General features: G+C 35.1%; 1 protein-coding gene across 1 annotated transcript in view; it reads right to left on the reverse strand.

The window, feature by feature from the left end:
• Positions 1 to 18,149, reverse strand: part of LOC150076901 (proteasome activator complex subunit 4-like) — a 514,513-nt gene that overhangs the window by 151,135 nt on the left and 345,229 nt on the right. Inside the window, exons 29-31 of the mRNA XM_090386346.1 lie at positions 17,811 to 17,947; positions 8,935 to 8,988; positions 1,668 to 1,797 (exon numbers count right to left, since the gene is read on the reverse strand). Of these exons, the coding sequence (XP_090242472.1) occupies positions 1,668 to 1,797; positions 8,935 to 8,988; positions 17,811 to 17,947 (321 nt within the window). The remainder of the gene's footprint in view (positions 1 to 1,667; positions 1,798 to 8,934; positions 8,989 to 17,810; positions 17,948 to 18,149) is intronic.

Here is an 18,149-nt window from a genome sequence, read left to right on the forward strand (position 1 = left end):
GGGTGGACTGAAAAGTAATGCTTCTTGTTGTACAACTTTTGAAGTAAAAATAAATCAAAAATAAAAAAACGTAAGTTATAAAAAAAATTACCCATTGATAAAAATGTTCTTTAAATATTGGGAACAAAAATAGTTATTCAGAAAAACAAAGCTTAGTTGTAGGGAGGATGCAGAACTTCGCATTCCAGCAAAAAGAACTTTTTACCAATGTCTAATATTGCATGACTGTAATGAGAAAGCACATTGCCACACTGAAGCAATATTGCTACGGAGTGACATTACATGATTCTTAGTTCCAGGCTTGCCCGGTGTTTCAATGTACTGGACTGTATCATTGTGTTCCCATTTTCAAATGATTTGGTGTGGATAACACCCACAGAGGGGAGAAAAAAAAGTTAAAAAAGCCCAAGCATCGGTTGGCATTACTTTCCAAATTGTTTTTTTTTTTTTTTTTTTTTTGTAAATGGAGATAGTTTATGGTGAAATTGTTTGCATTGTCTCTTGTTTTCCTGATTAGCAGTGAACAGAGGATTCATCTCTAGCCAGATAACATTTAAAATATATCCTTTTTGCATTTGAAAAGGAGACAGTGACAAACTTCCACCCATCTTTTCATTTTTTTCACAAGTCTGGTGCATATCATTTTGTACTCTAGAGCTCAGAGAGAAAGTGCCCAGGCTCTAGTGTATAGAATGTTATTTAGGCATCTTGAAAGTTGCAACAAGACTTGACTGTATGTTCTGAATATGGCTATGAACAAGTTAATCTGCTTATTTTATCCACTTCAGTCGAATGTTATTGGTCATTTGCTTTGATAATGATTACTGACAATTGCTTTACCTATGTCATTACTTTTGACATGTAATATCCACTGATGAACAGTGCTGACATCAACAGTTATACACAGATAGTAATCATCAATGAATTTCATCAGCCACAAAATTTTCAACAGTCAAAAGCTCAACTGCATATTGTTTGAATCTTGTGCTCAAAAAAATGCTTCCATTTAAACCAGCATAACTTGTAAATGAATGAATAATAATAATTATTATTATTAGCTATATGGTGCAAGGAAGCCTGAGGCTTATGCTGCACCAGCCAAAAAAAAAATCCCAAGTCACCTTAGAGAAAGAGAAAAGGAGAAGGAAATCACCAATAAAGAGATGTTGTTGTTGTTGTTATTTGGTTTTTAGGAGCATTAGCAACTAAGACCATATTGCTCCGGGGATATGCGGTGGTCATTCCCTGACCTTTCCGCATCCTCCGTATTTGGTGTTCATGGGCTCGAACCCCGGTCTAATCAAGAAGCATGTGCTATGCACTGCTGCTCCTGCCCACCTGGCTATGGAGGCGCCCCAAGAAAGAGAAAAATGATGATAAATAAAAAATGATGATATCCAGCTCAGGACCCTGGGTGTGCCAAGTTCATACTCACCAGTTGTGAGCCCCTGGGGATATATATAATGAATCTGAAATGCTACTGTGAATGTATTGCTAGATGTGGAGAACCTAGTTGGAACTTAATGTACCACCTAGCCAAGGTTATGAGCAAAGAGGCATTACTTTTAAACCCAGCCTCATAAAAATAATGATGATTGCAAGATAAACAAATAATGACAGTGACAACAATAAAAACTAATCAATTTTAGATATAAAAAATTCTTTACCTTTCGGATACTAAGAGTGTCATGTACCAGATGCTTTACAAGAAGACTTACTGCTCTAAATGGGAGAAGAATATCATAACGAACAAGTGTGCCCAACATCATGAATGCCAGATGGTAATGCCTCCAGTGCCTTTATAATGGTCAGATAATAGGGAGAGAAAGAGACAGCACATAAATTTACATATTGGAAATCACATGTATATATAAAAACACATAAGTTAAGGGTGATTGTGATTATAATTCTGAGATCATATGATGAAAGCCATGAATTTCTGAGAGGGGGAACTATGTACTCCTCAACTGAAATTCACTAACTTAGCCAGTGTTAAAAAAAAAATCCACCCTGACAAGACTTAAACATCTTTTCTATGGAAGGATAGTATTCATAACCACTTGTCATCTAAACTTGAGAGCCCAAGGCAGAAGGATAATGTGATATGTGAAGAAGCTTCGTGTTGAATTAATATGGCCATCCGAAGGAACAGGTTCACAGGGCTGGAGTTGTAGAGTTTTTTAAAACTGAATGGCTGGCGACTGACATTAATGAACATGTTGTGGTATTTATTCGAAGTGTGGACCAGCTTTAGAATAACAAATACTTCACTCAGGTGAAAACTGCCTTCATCTGTTCATAAAACATTGCTAGGGTAATCTGCTGCTGTTTTCCTTTCATGTGATACACTACAGTTGAAATAACATTCAAATTACCAATTTGAATGGTACCTGGATTACACAGAGGACTGTGGAGAATTAGCAAATAATCTTTCGAATCATAACATGAGCAGATCAAAACAAACAATGCAATGAATAACAATATCATGGAATGTAGTAATCATAACCAGTGTTTTCTCTATCTCTAACTTTTGTAAAACATATGTAGGAAATGACCACTGGCCAATTAGACCATAAAGGGAGTACACCAAGTGCAACAAAACTGTTCATTCTCAAAGAGAAAAAAAGACAACAGTAAGTGAAAATTAAGTTATTCTGATTATACATTATGCAACACAAATTAATAAATAATAAATGGGGAGGGAAGGATTACTGGTCATAAGTGCCCAAGTCCCTCCAACGACAGGTTGGAGAATGCATTAACATTATGTTAATATATACACCGATGAGCCAAAACATTATGAACAGCGAGTCGTTATGCAAATAGAAGTAACTGCAGGTGAACTATGGTGCATGCATGGGTCAGGACAAGGTATAAAAAACACCTGATACTGAGCTCCATTAATCAGTGTTACTCTTGTTCTTCAGATGGGAAAGGCAGCAGACTTAAGTGAGTTTGACAAAGGCCAAAATTGTATTGGCCAGACAACTGTGTCAGAGCATATCCGAAATGGCACATCTGGTGGGGGATTCATGTTCAGGCGTGGTTAGTACCTACCAAAAGTGGTCTAAGGAGGGGAACCCATGAACCTCCAGCGAGGTGTTGGACGACCACAGCTCATCGATGCTCGAGGTGAGCGAAGGCTCCCCCAGATGGTACGTGGTAACAGAAGGGCAACTTCAGTTATAGCTCTGACACAGCATGGTTTTGTTAAGGGGAGGTCATGTCTGACCAATTTGATTGGATACTATGATGTGGTCACAAATGAACTGGATGCAGGGAATAACTTTGATATCATATATTTGGATCTTAGAAAGGCTTTTGATTGTTGCACATGGAAGACTGCTGCACAAATTGGAGCTGTTTGTTTGTCTGTTATTTGGTTTTTAGGACCATTAGCAACTAAGGCCATATTGCTCCGGGGATATGCGGTGGTCATTCCCTGACCTTTCCGCATCCTCCGTATTTGGTGGGCACGGGCTTGAACCCCGGTCTAATCAAGAAGCATGTGCTATGCACTGCTGCTCCTGTGCCAAGGTGCCAGTAACTATAAGGGTGAAAGAATATTAATATCTAAGAGGTTATGATGAATAAGGATATTAACATTCTAGAATTAACACTCTAGGATATTAACATTCAAGGATTAACACTCTAGGATATTAACATTCTTTCATCTTTCACTAATCTACTACTCTTCTTTTTCTACTTTCCTCACATATATAGTTACTGGCACCTTGTGTAACTTTCACATCCATTTATGCACACTTAATTTAATTTAATATTAATACAACTTATATATATATATATAAGTCTGTATTAATATATTGAATGAAATATGTGTAAATGGATGTTAAATTCACACAAAGTGCCAGTAACTAGAAGGGTGTGGAAAGTAGAAAAAGAAGTGTAGTAGATTTGTGAAAGAATGTTAATATCTTAAAGGTTAAGATGAATTAATAGAATTATGGGCTGAATTAATTCTATTAATTCAGCCCATAGAAAGTGGAACAACTGTAAAGTAAAATTAGTACATCAAATACTAATATAATAAAAATAAAAATAAAATGAGTGTTATAGCTGTCATCAGATATGGGGGGGGGGAAGAAACATATTTAGAAAATGGTCAAACATAGGTAAGGCAATCATGTATTTCATCAGGGGATACACCTGACCATGTATCAGGAACTGTGTTTCTATACTTGTCCAGATTAGCAGAAGAAAAGTGATAGACCAAAGCGCCTCCGTAGCCAGGTGGGAAGGAGCAGCAGTGCATAGCACAGCACACGCTTCTTGATTAGACCCGGGTTCGAGCCCGTCACCACCTGATGCGGAAAGGTCAGGGAATGACCACCGCATATTCCTGGAGCAATATGGCCTTAGTTATTAATGCTCCTAAAAACCAAATAACAAACATAACAACAAACGATAGACCAAAAAGCAACGAAAATGAAATTGGCACATTCTAATACAGTATGGACAAGGTAGTCCCAAACCATTTTATATATATATATATAATATTTGATTATAGTCTAAGTAAATAAGGTATGCACTGTTTAATGGTATATTATGTTAGAATTTTATTATGTGGTGTCTGAAAATATAAAAATGATACTATATAAATATAAAGAAATATGTATACTGGCTGGCTGCCCGTTAAAAAAAATATATACCCGTATAACAAGGCACCAAAACGCTATATTTGCCGATACCAATCCCCATAGGCCAAACCTAGTAAAGAAAAATCATAAGTAAAATAAGGTAATAATAATATAACACAATATGTTAATTATGGGTAGTAGGATACATTGAAAGGGATGTTATCAAGGGCTAACCCTCTTAATATATCCCTCCAATAATCAACAGAGCTATCAGTTTCTGTTATCATATGCGTTGTATAACGTAGCCAAAAAAGGTAATATTAAGGTCTAATAGTTAGGTGTATAATTTAGTTGTTCACAGGCAAGATGACAATTAGCCCGACTAATAGCTGACAAATATATAAAGAAAACATGAAAATGCAATTATATAACATGGAGCGAAAAAGATAAAGAGAACCAATATCCATCTATAAAATTTTTATAATATTATACATACGTACAAAAGAAGCAATAGCTAACACAAGGAGAACGGAAGAAAGGTTAAAGTATAGTATTAGTACCTCAATCCCCCTTGAAATGCTCTAATAGTTCATGAGGTAAGAAAAATAGGATTAGATAGTATATAGATAAAAGTAAAGAAAAGGCTTAAAATAATGTACGTAGGATAATACCGGGAGCGTAACTTCCCGTCCCTTAAAGCAAGGGATCCTGGTATATCATAAGTTTAATACTTGAATTTTGGATAATATCAGTAAAAACGTATGAACTTAGCGAACAAAGGAATGGCTATTTTCTACCCGAAATAATGCTTAAGAGATAGCAATAAACTTACCACCAAGCGACTGTAGGAAGGAAAGACCGCATGGTAGCGCACGTGTTATTATATATCCGAAGAATGTGAAAGCCAGCGCTCTCTTAGTTAAACAAATTTCAAATAAATTAAATAAACCGCCTAGTTGTCGCACCCTCTGAAATTTTAAGGGAATAGAACTAGCAAAATTAAGTATAATGTTTAGCAGAGTCCGTAATAAGGCGATAGATATGATTCTCAGGAGCAAAAGAGAGAAGTACAGAATTTAATTCCTACACTGGCAGCAAATATAGGTACCACTTTTCCAATGAGCGTAAGCTATATCTGTCTTGCTACCAAGGTAGTGCCTACTATGTACATATGTACAGGCTCTGTAGATGCCGCTAAATGTCGATAATATCATCTTTACAGGAATAACTATAAAGCGTGTATATTTTATATTATTAATACTGCAAAACTTTAGATATAATGTAATGCTGGTTAAGATGGTTATGACATTTATTAATAGCTATCAAAATCGCTATATGTAAGTATTTAGTTACAAAACGTTCTGGGAATCCTTTGCAGGTCAACTTATGCCTGAAATTGATGAGTGTGTTTATAATATTATCAGCATTGTTGCATATTTTAATCCTTCTAGTGCATTGTGAAACTATTATATTTTTGTGAATCCTTTTGGAGATATTTGAATACCAGCTAGTTAGGTCTATGGATTTAAATCTGAATTTGTTGCGTTTATTGTAAACTTTTGTATGTATTATGTTATCTTGTACTTGTATGTCAATGTCCAAATATGTTGCCATATGGTAACCATATTTATTTGTACCCTCTATTTCAAGTTCGGGAGGGTAATGGTTAACTGCTTCGGAGAAAAAGTTTAGATTATTAAATACAATTAAATCATCAATGTATCTATACATAATCAGGTCCTTATTAAAGTTATTTTCAAAGTGACGCAGATAAAGATTCGCGACAAGGCATGAACTGCACGCTCCCATAGCAATTCCTATGTTGCCTGTATATATTGCTTCCATTATAAATGTAGCTATTGAAAATGCATAGATTCATTAAGTCGTCCCAGTAATGTTGCAGGCAAGGTAATATGTTATTATATTCTGTGTAGTATTTACTAAACACATATTTTAGACTATTGTGTGGAATGCTAGTAAACAGATTTTTAAAAAGATTTGTCAGCTATCGGTTGGGCTAATCATAAGGCTAATCATCTTGCCTGTGAACAACTAAATATACCCCTAACCATTAGACCTTAATATTGCCTTTTTTGGCTACGTTATACAGGCATATGATAACAGAAACTGATAGCTCTGTTGATTACTGGAAGGATATATTAAGAGGGTTAGCCCTTGATAACATCCCTTTCAATGTATCCTACTACCCATAATTAACATATTGTGTTATATTATTATTACCTTATTTTACTTATATTTTACTTATGATTTTTCTTTACTAGGTTTGGCCTATGGGGACTGGTATCGGCAAATATAGCGCTTTGGTGACTTGTTATACGGATATATATTTTTTTTTAACGGGCAGCCAGCCAGTATACATATTTCTTTATATTTATATAGTATCATTTTTATATTTTTGGACACCACATAATAAAATTCTAACATAATATACCATTAAACAGCACGTACCTTATTTACTTAGACTATAATCAAATATAATATTACGACGGATGTAATGTTCTATCTACAATAGATGGCATTAATCCGATCTGGACAATATTGCTTAAGATATTTATTAATTGCTCATATTATGGATGGATATATATATATATATATATATATCTGTATTAGGCGAAGAATTATTTGCAAGTTTTAACATTATAGGTAACTTAAGGTTGTTAATGAGATCAGTACCGATTAATGCCATTTAAGTGAAAGATTGTGCATTACATCGGTCTGTATTGATATGTTCTAGATATGATAGAATATGGTAGAGTAAAAATTTATCGGATTGGCAATGAGGTAGCAGGTTGAGTGAGATTAGGTGCAGTCTGCGAAAGACCTGTGCGTCAAAAACGCCGAAGTAATGTGCAAAGGGCGAAAACCTAGAAGTACAATATGTAATATAAAGTGAGAGTAAAACAAAATGAGATAAAACGTAAAGCAAAAAGGAGAAAAAGGTAGTAGTGGTAGTAACATAAATTGAAATATGATAGAGCAAAAATATAAAATAATAAGGCAAAATTATAAAAGTTATAAAATGTGTTAATTATAGGTTGGTAGATATATTGAAAGGGACTTTATCTAGGGCTAACCCTCTCAATATATCAGCCCATAATTAATGTGGCTATCTGTCTGTTTCTGTTGTCAACTTTTTTTTTTTTTTTTTTTTTTGATTTGGTAGTTGTTGGCGCATCGGCTTCTGTGGCCATATTGCACCTCCCAAGGTTTTTGCAGTACTTTGATCCAAGCCCGAGGCGGGAATCGAACCCGCGACCTTTGGGTTGCCGGGCAGGTACTTTACCCACTCGGCTAGCCCGGCCGGCTCAGTGTTGTCAACTGCCCGCAAAACTAGGTTCGAATATATATATATAAGATAGTATAATAGTAATAATATAGTACCATAGTAAATCAAGAAATTTAGCAGTATTATAATATAAGGGCCGAAAGCTGATAATAAGCATATTTAGTATGTAAGGTAATTTGGAAGTAATATGATATCATGGCCAAACGCTGGTAATAAGCAGATTTTGATTAGTAGTTTATGGGCGAAATGACTATTAGCCCGACAGATAGCATAGTAGCATAAAGCATATAATAGAGCAAGAGTTCCATCCACTGTAGTTATATTTTTATATTATCTATGTTGAATAGGCAGCATGGGCTATCTTATATACTATATACATATACTACCTTATATATATATATATTCGAACCTAGTTTTGCGGGCAGTTGACAACAGAAACAGATAGCCATATTAATTATGGGCCGACATATTGAGAGGGTTAGCCCTAGATAAAGTCCCTTTCAATATATCTACCAACCCATAATTAACACATTTTATAACTTTTATAATTTTGCCTTATTATTTTATATTTTTGCTCTATCATATTTCAATTTATGTTACTACCACTACTACCTTTTTCTCCTTTTTGCTTTATGTTTTATCTCATTTTGTTTTACTCTCACTTTATATTACATATTGTACTTCTAGGTTTTTGCCACAGTGCCGGCGTTGGGCCTTTGCACGTTACTTGGGCGTTTTTGACGCACAGGTCTTTCACAGACTGCACCTAATCTCCCTCAACCTGCTACCTCATGCCAATCCGATATTTTTACTCTACCATATTATATCATATCTAGAACACACACACACACACATATATATATTATATATATATATATATATATATAGCTAATAGAATGAAATTGTTTATTCTACTTTTTAATTTGTTAATTAGTGTATAATGAGCTTAAAAAATCATATTATAATTTATTATATTTAAGATAATTATCACAATTGGTACAGATTAGATTATTAATTTACACTACTCACAGGGTGCCATTTTCTAAATGGTCCACAAGGGATTCTACTATATTTTCATAATTCCTAGTAAATAAAGGGAAAAAAAAAAAATGAATAGTTAAGTACACACAGCTACAGTATTACAACAGAAGCAAAATATACAGAAAGCATAACAAACATATAGTCACTTGACAACAATGGAGTCTTCTTGTATTGTTGTCAAATGACTATGTTTTCAATACACACAAATTTTTCTTATTTATACTTCAGAATAACCACTAAATAACGAATACAATCATTAATCGTATTTAGCTCATTTTGTTTCACTTGTGCAACAAACCACGTGAGCCATGGTCCATTCAAAGAGCATATGCTAATGCATATATATATATATATATATATATATATATATGTAAGTTGTATTAATATTAAATTAAATTAAGTATGCATAAATGGATATGAAAGTTACACAAGGTGCCAGTAACTATAAGGGTGAGGATATATATATATATATATATGTGCGATAACAATATGTTTGTACATTATCCTTTTGTATACTAACTCTTGTACATCATTATATTATCCTATGTGTTTCTTATAGATCTATCTAGGTATATACCTTAATATGATTATCTTACTATAATCTTTCCCATAATATTATAGAAATACAATATACAACACATTATGGATGTAATGCATCCATTGCCACTGCAAGTACTTTAGCCCATAAATTCAGTTTATCAATGATTACTTTCCATTTAATATACAGGTAGTTTTCACTTTACGAGTTTTCCCCCCCCCCAGGTATCAAGTATCAACAAAATCGAAAATATGAACATTAATTGCAAAAAATGAACGTTAAACATTCAGAAATACTGCATTTCAAACCACACGCATAGCTATACAATACAGTGTACCCAGCTTTATGATATTAATCCATTCCAGAGACACCATCGCATCGTGAAAATATTGTAATGTGAACCTGATAACACGTTGTTTTTTGGTAATTCGTTCCATGACCTCAGAAGTTGAAATTTTCGCTATATAACTCTCTAAAAGATCGTTTTTATAGTACAAATTGTATTAGTTACCAATTCAAATTACCAAGTCAATTTTGAATGGCTTTGTGATATTTTTCTAAAGCACATTTCTGAAGGTCACGACCACAAAAGAATAAAAACAATTTGCACTTTCCAGTTTTCTGTTACTGTAAGCAATTATAAACAGGTAGTAAAATCGATGTTATTGCATTTGCGAAAATACCGATAGCTGGAATTATGTGTTTTTTTTTACGTTATTATGGTGAAATGTGTTTCCCCTTTACTGAAATCTTCAATCGTATAAAAAACAAATAAATTTTCAGAATCTTCTCTTCATTCCTTTTTTTAAGCTTCGTAAACTAGTTACTCCATGCAAATCGTGTTAGTTGCAATTTGTGCGTTCCATTAAAAAATGCTTATGCATGCAATCGTGGAATTTATAATTAAAAGAGAAGATTATCTTGGAAACAAATGCCTCTTAAAGCATTTCTGAAGAAGATGACTCCTTGTGCAACAAACCAATGAGTGCCGAGCCAATAACGAGTGATCAACGAGTGTGCATTTAGTCAATGATGAAGAATAAACATTCTTTAAAATTTGTAAGTCACAAGTAATATCTTTATTATTATAATTTGCTCGATTTTACAGGATACGTTTCCATTTCGTTGGATAAATCAATCATTGTTTAAACAAAATAATTAGCTAACTAATTTCATCGTTGAGAATGTAACCCCTATTTTTAACATTGTGTCTACGGGATTTAATTTCTACTTTACGAGTGCGCGTTAGGAATGAATTAACTCGTAAAGTCGAGAACTACCTGTGTGTATATATATATATATATATATATATATATATGCAGGCTCACTCTGAAGCTCTCCTTGGTGTTAATCATTAACTACTCTACCGATCCCCATGCCACAACATCATCGACTTGTCAATACAGATGTTTTTATTTGGTACATAATTATTGTGCATAACATTATTGAAATGATTCAATATCGGTCTTACTTTGTATAGCCTGTCAGCAGATTGTAATGAATTATCTGCGAAGTGGCAATGGGAGAAAGTAGCTTTTGTTCTATTGGCAACCTATACTTGCACTACTATGAAAGCAGAATAAAAGATAATATAAAATTTTACAGATATTTAGATGATGTTTTGGTTGTCGATAATGACAAATTCGATGACTTGGCATTGGAAATAAATCCTCCAGATCTGACCATGGAATGCACTAATCCCAATAGCCACTTACAAGCCTGGATAGTGAATTTATAATTAAAGAAAATAGTCTGCACACGGCACTTTTACAAAAGAGACCACTTTAACTTCCGAACCATTAAACTAACAAAATGGGATACAAATTTAGCAAAACAAGTATGAGGGAACGTTATTAGAAACCAAACCAACAGAATAATATGAATTTATAGAAACCAGGTATATTTATTGGAGGCCTTAATAAAACGAAAAGACAATTTAATGAAGAATAAAATGCTCATTAATTTTATCAGATTCCATATAAACGCAGCCATCCAAGCCGATATAAACTGACATCACACAGGCATCAATCCAAATAGGCTCACAGAGCAGGCAGTAGATAACTCTCATCAACTGGTGCAATACCACTCCTTTGCTTATTGGAGGCTTGAAGTGGTGGAAGTGTTTAGTCTCCAGAGCTAAGTTCTGGTAAGCCCTTTCCCATCTTTCCCATCATGTAGCATGATTGATGTCTTTTGAGTTTATGATGAATACCATGGTGAGATCCAAACTTCCTTACATTTCGAGGATACAATTCTAAAATGGTGTTTGCAGACTGGCCACTAGTTAGAACACCGGACCAAATGTATTGGCAACTCTCTAGGAGGTTTCCGGATCAGCTAGTGTATAATCTTGCTACCTCTACTCTGCCAGATAGTGACTGGAGGGAGTCTGAGTAGTGTGTATGCGGGGGGGCATTGTCGAGGCCATGTTATGTCAAGGATCTGGGTATATTCATACCATGTGTATGCCATATCCAAAAATTTCATTACTTCATACAGCATGTCCCCCTCCCACATTTTCTTACTATTGAATACACCACGAATTGTCAAACTAATAGAGTAAGTTTATCTGCGAAAAGATCTAAACCTCCCAAAAACTTCCTGGTTCATTTCACAAATATACGTGGTCTCAATTATAATCTCAACGATGTCCATTTCCACTTAGTCTGCCAAACCCCATGTACTTTTTCAGACAGAATCTCAGTTGATTCAACTATTGCTCATCTCAGTTGCCCAAATTATTCACTGTATGATTCTTTTCGCCTCAAAGGTGGTACTTGTGCATATGTTCATTCAGATATTCTCTGTCAGAGACTTGGTAATTTGGAATCTCCTCTTTTCAATCTTCTCTGGCTAAAAATCTCTCTACCTCATTGTGTCAAATTCATGTTGTCTTTACTGTTCTTCAAACTCCACTAATCATTGGGGCTCTTTGCATTTTGACTTTCTCCAGTCCAACTTTCCCTAATAGTGAGGTAATTTTCCTTGGTGATTTTAATGTTCAAAACTCCAGCTGGCTTCCATTTTCTAGTCACACCGACCCAGCTGGTCGAGATGCTGAGGTTTTGTTCATTTACCTACAAGAATACCGAACAATCCTAACCATACAGCCAACATGCTTGATCTTTTTCTCACAAAAAACGCTTCTAAGTACACAGTTGAAGTGAGTGGTCCTTTACGCACCTCAGACCACAACTTCTCCAATGGAGCCTTTATCTCATAGCTATTCCCAACCTCGTATTGTTTGGCATTACAAGAATGCAAAATGCGATGACCTGCGAGATTTCTTTTCTTTGGTGGGATTACTGTTTCAAAATTTCTGATGTTAACGTTTGCTCAGATCGTGTCAGTGAAATTATTCTTGTAGGAATGGAATCCTTTATTCACACTCCACTTTAAAATCTCATCCTTTATATAAACCTTGGTTTTCCAATAAATGTGCTAAGGCTGTTCAAGAGAAGAATGTTGCATATTGTAATTGGCTTGTTTCCAATTCTTCAGTTTAATTTTCTGTCTACACCAAAGCTTGCAATAATTGTAAAGCAGTTATTAACCAGTTCAAACAAAACTTTGAACAGGCTAAGAGTAGAAAACTTGCTTCTTGCCCTAATGGTAGCCGAGCATTCTGGTCTCTTGCCAAACCTATTGGCCACAACTTTTGCCCATCTCTGCTCCCAACGCTGTCAAAACTAGATGGTTCTGTTGCCACTTCAGCCAAGGATAAAGCTGACCTGCTAGCATCCCATTTTTCTTTCAATTCATCTATTAATGATCTTGGTAAAACACCTCCCACCATTCCCAACTCGCTCCATTCAATGCCTCCTGTGATCTTCTGTCAAAACGATGCCAGAATTGGATGCTGATCCAATTTTCGTCCTATAGCAATTACTTCTACTCTTTTTAAAGTAATGGAGAAATGAATTAACCACCAACTCTAGAAACCTAGAAACCTTCCGTCTGATTAACAATCACCAGTATGGATTCCGTCAGTGTTGATCCACTGGTGATATTCTGGTTTATGTTGCCCATTTACGGACAAATTCAATGGAAAAGTTTGGTGAAACACAAAAAGTTGCTCTTGACATCTCAAAGGCTTTCTATTGTGTTTGGCATAAAGGCCTTCTAAACAAGCTTCTATCTTATGGTTTGCCAATTGTTTTTTGTAATTGTTTATCCAGTTTTCTCTCTGATTGTTCACTGAGGGTGATGGTAGATGGCTCTTTGTCTTCTAACTTCTCCACTAATGATGGGGTCCCCCCAAGGTTCAGTACTTCCTCTTGTATATTAATGACCTTCTTCCGTTGACTGGAAATCCTATCCATAGTTTTGCCGATGATAGCACATTGCATTCCACTTTCTAACCAACATCCATTTACTGTCCAACTTCAAACTCACAGAACCAATTCATTCAACTGCCGTTTTCTGGAACAACCTTCCTTCATACATATTTCCTGAAAATTATAGTCTACAGAAGTTCAAGTCTAATGTCAACAAATATCTTCTTTCGTATTCTCAACCTCCAACCCAAGCATGGTACTAAGTACTATAGGTTCTAATACCTCTCGTGTTTGGAGTTTTCATAAAAAAAACAAACTATTTTTTAATTTTCTGCTGTAAATGTTTTTCTTCACTCAGTCCTAGAAGGAGACCAGTGAAGCAAAATCAAACCCCTCCACATTGCTGATCCATATCTGCCTATGACTGAGGAAAGAGTGATATCCAGCCAGTTGTGTAAATGGAAAATGGATAATTGTGTAAATGTGAGAGGTTAACTAGGGTACCATCCTGTATAAAGAGAAACTGCTAAGTACTTCTCACACATCAGTGAAAAACAAATGCCTGTAGTGTATCATGCTATCACTTACTATTCATTGTATCATGCAAAATGTGATCTAATAACTTTATCAGAAGTTACCACAATACGCAATAACTACTAGATAGTCCTGACTCTTTTCAACTGTTTCTTTGGCACTGTTTGGGTCCAGTAATGGCTGTCCAGTTTCATTTAAGCACAGGCTGTTGTTGTTCATATGAGCAGGCCACCCCCTCCATGTGTGTGTAGAGGACTGACCTCCACTGGGTGGCTGGAGGGTTGTCTGTGAACTTCCTCAAATCCACCCTTTTTTTCACAGTCCTCTGCTGACAGTTCCCAGACAAAATGCACTTTCCAAAGTCCTCACTACAGTTCTTTCATTAAAATATTCACTGCATGATACTTTATTCCACTTTTCTACAGCTTTGCCATGTGGAGTTTTTGGGGCTTCTTCCAAATTCCTCTTAAACTGAACATTCTCAACTAAATTAATGCTCACCATTAATTTTCTGTTAATTTCTGTTAGTGTCTCCAACGTTTCATGTTGCTCATGTTCTGTATGGTCTACCAGCTCTGCACATCTACTACAGAAACCCTCTACTTCACACGCCTTTGCAGTAGTTTGGGATTTATTGGTTATGCAAATTATTTGTCATTCTTTATCTGTAATGAAAGAGCACCGCACTAAATGGCATAAAATTCTTTAAATTATGCATTTAATGGTAGTGTCATTTTACATATAACCATTCTAACCAGCTAATACAATTTTTAAAGCATAAAATTTATCCAACTCACTCTGTACTTATATAATGTATATGTTTCAGAGAAACGTTTGTTGATGCAATATTTAATTGACCCATCTGTGGCCTTAATTACACACTATATTCTTGTCAACAGACTCGATCAATTTTTGAGAGGAAGGCCATTCCTCCTCCTACACAGCGGTAAATTCAGCTAACAATTATGGCTGTTGTCCTCGTCCAAAATTTATGTTCCAGTTCATCCCAAAAGGGTCAACAGGGTCGAGGTAAGGGCAGGCCAATTAGTATTTATATGCCCATGTCTTCAAACCAAGTTGCCACAGGATGGCAATGCAGCCTGCAGTATAGCAGGTTGCATTGCCATGTTGAAACAAAAAATGGTCCTCCCCAAAATAAAACAGTTAAGGGCATAGTTAGAATTAAGTTATGCAGGTATTTAGAGACTAAATTCGAATAAGCACTTCTAGTCACTTACCATCACACACCAAAGCTATGGTCTAAACCACTAAAATATTGTCCCATGGATGATATTTTAGTAGTGGGCCCAGAGCAGGAATTCCTTGGCCTTGGTCTATTCTCATCTAAACAATATCAAATTCCATCTCCCCTTCACATTCTCCTACCACGCAAGGATCAATAAAAAAAAAAATCAAAAAAAAAAATCACTAAGCTTGTTGGGAACCATAACACCAAGGTTTACTTTACCGAGAATTAGAAGCTGATAAGGCTTCTTAGGTCCTTCCGTGTGGTGGAAACTTAGTCCACCCAGTGTGGGAAAGCTTACATTGGGCAGTCCCACCAACATCTGCAATCAATGTAAGAACACTTCAGAGGCCCCTCAGACTGTCACTTGTCTCCAGGAATGCCTATAGTTACAAGTAGAGCTCACAATACCAGTAAAAATCTTAATACCGGTATTAATATCAGTATTCCAAAAAAAAAAAAAAACATTTTTCGCAATAAATTTTGATGACAATTAGGTGTAATAAAGTAAGGAAAAACAAGTAATTACTTAAATTCATGTTTTAAATCAAATTTTTATTACAATAATAAATATTCTAGCAAAAATCATTAAACATACAGTTATTCTAAAAACAAAAAATAAGCATCCACTCTACCTGCCCGAATAAAGTGAGCTCTTAAGAAACTCAATAGCATTATTGTTTAAACTGGATCTAATTTTGGTACATATTTAATTAGCGGCAGAAAACGTCCTTTTGGATTCTGTGCTGGTTGGTGCTTTATACTGAGATAGTCGTAGACGAGTTGCAGTTTAATCCCCCCCCATTCCCTCATCTTAAAAAAATCTTATTTCTTTTTTCTCCTTTTAGGAGACTATATCTGTGTTAACAAAAGAAAGGGACTGACGGTTAAGCTTGGTGAGGAAACCAAATCTAAGTTGTGGGGAGATTATTTATTAATTTTTATTTTCCTGTACCTTAGTGTCACTGTTAGTGGCCATTGTTATGATTTTCGTACAGCAGCTCCCTTCAAGCACTAAGCCCATACACTGCCTGACTGCGTGTGGATTTGAAAAAAATTAGAATTTCCAGGAGCTGAGGGATATTCCCCCCACACACGAGTATATATATTATATATTGTATATATATTATACATCAGGTGTCAGTTTCTCAAGAGCAATGACACAAATATAAAACAAGTCATTTATCATACAAATCTACTTACAATACATAACAGGCGTTCATTTACATTATTTTGCATCTACATTCACACATGAGGAATTATTAAGGTTTGAAAATGGCAGAAGGTTATCAAATTGTAGCAGGATACTTAATGATTTTGTAATAACTGAGAGCAAAGTGGAGGAGAAATTGTTGAAGTTAAACATAAGAAAAGCACCTGGGGTGGATGGGATCTATCCAGTTATATTAAAGGAGGCAGCAAAGAAACTAAGCAAACCCGTAGCCATAATTATGAGAGCATCCTTGGACTCAGGGGAGGTTCCCATGGACTGGAGATGTGCAAATGTATCCCATTCACAAAGGGGGATCGAAGGGTGACACGAGTAATTACAGACCAGTTAGTTTAACTTCTTTTCTGGGTAAAATAATGGAGTCACTGGTTAAAGATGCACTGCAGGATCATCTAGACAAGATTGCAGCAATAATTCAGACACAGCATGGGTTTGTTAAGGGAAAGTCTTGTCTGACAAATTTGATAGGATATTATGATGTGGTTACAAAGGAACTGGATGCAAAAAATAATTCTAATATCATATATTTGGATTTCAGGAAAGCTTTTGACACTGTTGCACATGAAAGACTATTGTAGAAATTGGAGCAGAATGGTATTAAGGGTAAGTTGCTAAAATGGATAAAAGGATGGTTGAGTGGGAAAATATTTTTTCTCTTTTTATTCTCCATAACTTCAAACAAGTATACCTTTCATGGATATCTATACACATCTATTCATTTGTCATTAATTGACATTAGACTAAATAATAATGGAAGATTAAGTTTTGCTATTTCACACTATCATCATTACTTGCATAATGCTTTATAATAGTATTATAAATAAAGAGATATATGAAGTAAAATAGTGGCATTACAAATTTCTTAATCACACTCAGGAAAAAAAAAAGTTTGCCTGAGACAAAAGAAATAAGCATAAGTATGCAATATTTGTAATCTATATAAGATATGAATGCATGAATGTTACTACCTATTTTTAGAAAGTAACTGAATAAAAGTTGATCACATAATTCAGTATGATAACACTATTATAAACCTACCTAACATTAACATCACTTTGAATTTCTAATGTTTTGGCAGCTGCAGAAATCTCATGATCAGATATGGCAGGATGAGTGGAATGAGGCAGTGAGGTAGTCCAAAGTAATTTTGCTCGTTCAAGGACTTTAAGTGGAACCTGTAAATAAAAATGTATCAATTACAATTTACTTTATATTCTATCAAATAACTATGATTATAAATCTGCAAAAAAAATTACCTGCCAGGAAGGAAGGGAGGGAGGGAGAGAGAGAGAGAGAGAGAGAGAGAGAGAGAGAGAGAGAGAGAGAGAGATTCATTAGCATTAGCATTAGTAGAGGCATATGATGCAAGAAAGCAAG

The sequence above is a fragment of the Mastigoproctus giganteus genome, chromosome 12, assembly GCF_048544385.1.
Source record: "Mastigoproctus giganteus isolate SK-2022 chromosome 12, ASM4854438v1, whole genome shotgun sequence".
Classification (NCBI taxonomy): Eukaryota; Metazoa; Arthropoda; class Arachnida; order Uropygi; family Thelyphonidae; genus Mastigoproctus; species Mastigoproctus giganteus.